The 3036-nt window shown below is 46.7% G+C and overlaps 1 protein-coding gene across 1 annotated transcript; it reads left to right on the plus strand.

The window, feature by feature from the left end:
- Positions 1–57: 57 nt before the first annotated feature.
- On the plus strand, positions 58–2826 carry LOC104945950 (calphotin-like; the record flags this gene model as incomplete). Its single annotated transcript, XM_010771685.1, is given in 2 exon segments — positions 58–157; positions 1571–2826. Coding segments are annotated over 2 exon segments (1101 nt in total), but the record flags the coding sequence as incomplete, so codon positions are not given.
- Between the last annotated feature and the right edge of the window lie 210 nt (positions 2827–3036).

Here is a 3036-nt window from a genome sequence, read left to right on the forward strand (position 1 = left end):
GTGTGTGTGTGTGTGTGTGTGTGTGTGTGTGTGTGTGTGTGTGTGTGTGTGTGTGTGTAGGCTGAGAGCTGGAGTACTCTGAGGAGAGCGCCTGCAGCTGCAGCCTTTAGCACAAAATCCGGGGGTTCCAAGAAGTCGACAAAAAAGAAAAACTCAGGTAGGATTCAGATAGACACTGTCACAACATGTGGCCGAGCCTTAAGCGGCTCTTGTAGGTTGAAACCTTTGATCCTGGTTGAGGCATTTGGTGTTCAACTTTGCCTTTTTTCTTCTCAGTAATGGCACAGAGGACATAGATAACTGTTTGACTAAATGATGTTCTTTAGTGAGCCCTGACAGACTCAACAAAGTATTTTGTTAAAAGTCCAACATAGGTTATTGTGACAGAGGAGATATCTTCCACTGCCCTCTGACCACATTAAACAACAGTTTTAGAGGTCAGACCCAGATATACTCCATCTCATCATTAAGTAAAAAGTGGAGGCTGTGAATACTACTCGGTAACCAAAACGGATAAGAACAGAGTCCAGTGTAACAAAAAAAAGAAGGGTTTTAGCTTTTGTGTTAGACATTATTGAGTTTGTGGCACTGCTGGGGAGACTGAAGGTCAGGAGTGGGATTCCAGGCCACATGGCTCATGGTATGGCTTCAGGTTAGGAGATCAGTAGTGTAAATACAAAGCATATTTACCTGTTTCTACTACAACCATATGCTTGAGCAAACGTGAACATGAACTTGCAGGATTTAGCATATATGGCGGTTTTTTGAAAATGCTCAGTTTGCGAGGTGGAAAGCATTGATTTCTGATTAAAGAAACTGTGCTCTGTTACAATTCATTTTGATGAATAAGGAAATCTACTTTAGAGGGCCTTTGTCTTGTTAAAAATATTTATTTAATTGAAATGGTGCCAGGGAGTTGACAATAAACATGCAATATGCAGATTTGGTCAAACCATCCGGCCAACAGTGAAGCTATACTCAAAAACAAAAAATCAACAAAATCCTCTTCTGCGCTCTACAGCCTGTACTTCAGTCTCCATGCCTCAAGATATGAAGCCACATCAAGATGTTCTAATTTTGACCACTGTTTGGGCCCTGTTTCCACATCAGAGGATATCGAGGTTGCATTCACCCTTTAACTGTCACCGAGCAATTTACACACATTTACATTTACCTTTTTGAATCAATCCGCTATGCTTTCACCACAGTTCATTCATTTACCGCTGGATTTCCTTTTACAGGGTTTGACAATTCATTCACTTACTAACTAATGCTATAACGTTATTTTTTTTGATTTAATATACTCAATGTATCTTTTTTTATAAAGTTGTTATGATCAAGTTTATATTTGTTCTTTTAATGTCAAGAGTTTTTCCTGAAGCTGTTATTTTCCTTTGCTTTATTGCTTTGGCTAAGTCACAAGCAACCTTGATGTTCAACTTTCCAGTATAGTGATTGTATTTTGATAAATGTGGGTTAATGGTGGTCCTCTTTTCATTTAACTCTATACACATGTAAAAAAGAAAATAATAATAATGCATCTTGTGCTTGCCCTCCTCCTTTGTCCTAGACAAAGACCAGGCTAAAACATTCTTTGATTTAGAGAAACTTGTCCAGCACAAGTCATATGACCTTCCAAAGAAAGAAGTTTCTCCAGCAGCAGCTGTTGCAGAAGCTGTTGCTAAAGCAGCTGCAGGTCCCCCCCCCGCTGCTGCCGCACTTGAGGCTGTGGCAACCACCCCGGTGGTAGAAGCTGCGGCGCCCGTGGTAGAAGCTGCGGCGCCCGTGGTAGAAGCTGCGGCGCCCGTGTTAGAAGCTGCGGTGCCCGTGGTAGAAGCTGCGGCGCCCGTGGTAGAAGCTGCGCCGGTAGTTGAGGCTGTCGCCGAAGCGGCGCCCGTGGTTGAAGCCGTGGTCGAGGCTGTGGTCGAAGCTGTCGCCGAAGCGGTGCCCGTGGTCGAAGCTATCGCCGAAGCGGCGCCCGTGGTTGAAGCCGTGGTCGAAGCTGTCGCCGAAGCGGCGCCCGTGGTCGAAGCTGTCACCGAAGCAAGTCCCGTGGTCGAAGCTGCGCCCATGGTGGAGGCTGTCTCAGAAGTAATTGTAGAGGCTGTGCCAGCGGCTGAAGCTGCCGCCCCAGTGGTTGAAGCTGCTGCAGCAACAGAACCTGCTGCTAAAGTTCCTGTTGAAGCTGCCCCAGTAGAAGCTGCTCCAGGGCCCGTGGCTGAAGCTGCGCCTGTAGAAGCTGAAGCTGCGCCTGTAGAAGCTGAAGCTGCGCCTGTAGAAGCTGAAACTGCCACAGTTGAAGCTGCTCCAGAGCCTGTGGCTAAAGCTGCCCCTGTTGAAGCTGAAGGTTCTGTCCCTGTGGAGGGAACAGAGGAGCTGGTGGACCCGGTTCCAGTCGTAGCTGAAGCTGCAGGAGAGGAGCTGCAGGTGGAGGCCCCAGCTGAACCAGTTGAACCGTTTAAGGGTACACATTACAACCTCCCCCTCTCACAAAATCCTTCTCTTTTCCTCTGTGGACCCTGGAGTCAACCGGCTGTCAGTTTCATCACCATTTCTAGGACTATACAATAGTCGTTTGTGATGAGCGTAAGGATAAACTGTAAAGATACGGGACATCACAAATTCACTTATTTTGTTCTAGCCTAGCACAGGTTGTTCCATATAGTCCTTAGTATTAGTTGATCGATTTTCAGCCCATATCCCTTAAACACTGCCTTCCTGTTTCTCATGTCTTGACTTCTGGGTCATCTTTCATGTAGCTGTAGTTCAACTCCATAGGCGCATTCACACCGCAGTACTTTTCCCACTTTAGTTCATCAGAACTAAAGAGTTCTGATGAACTAAGTACAGATCGCGTTCACACCGGAATAAGTCCCTGGGGGAGGATTAGGCAAATGAAGCCGCTGACGTCACTTCTTCTCTTCGGCTTGGGTTTACTGGCAGGCCGCAAACAACTTCACGGCGTATACTGCCACCCGAAGTCCCCGGCCGGAAGTCCCCGAAGTTGGGGACTAGCTTCAGTAGAAGCTGCTGGGA

Source organism: Notothenia coriiceps, unplaced genomic scaffold, assembly GCF_000735185.1.
Source record: "Notothenia coriiceps isolate Sejong01 unplaced genomic scaffold, NC01 NC01_scaffold00010336, whole genome shotgun sequence".
NCBI classification, from domain to species: domain Eukaryota; kingdom Metazoa; phylum Chordata; class Actinopteri; order Perciformes; family Nototheniidae; genus Notothenia; species Notothenia coriiceps.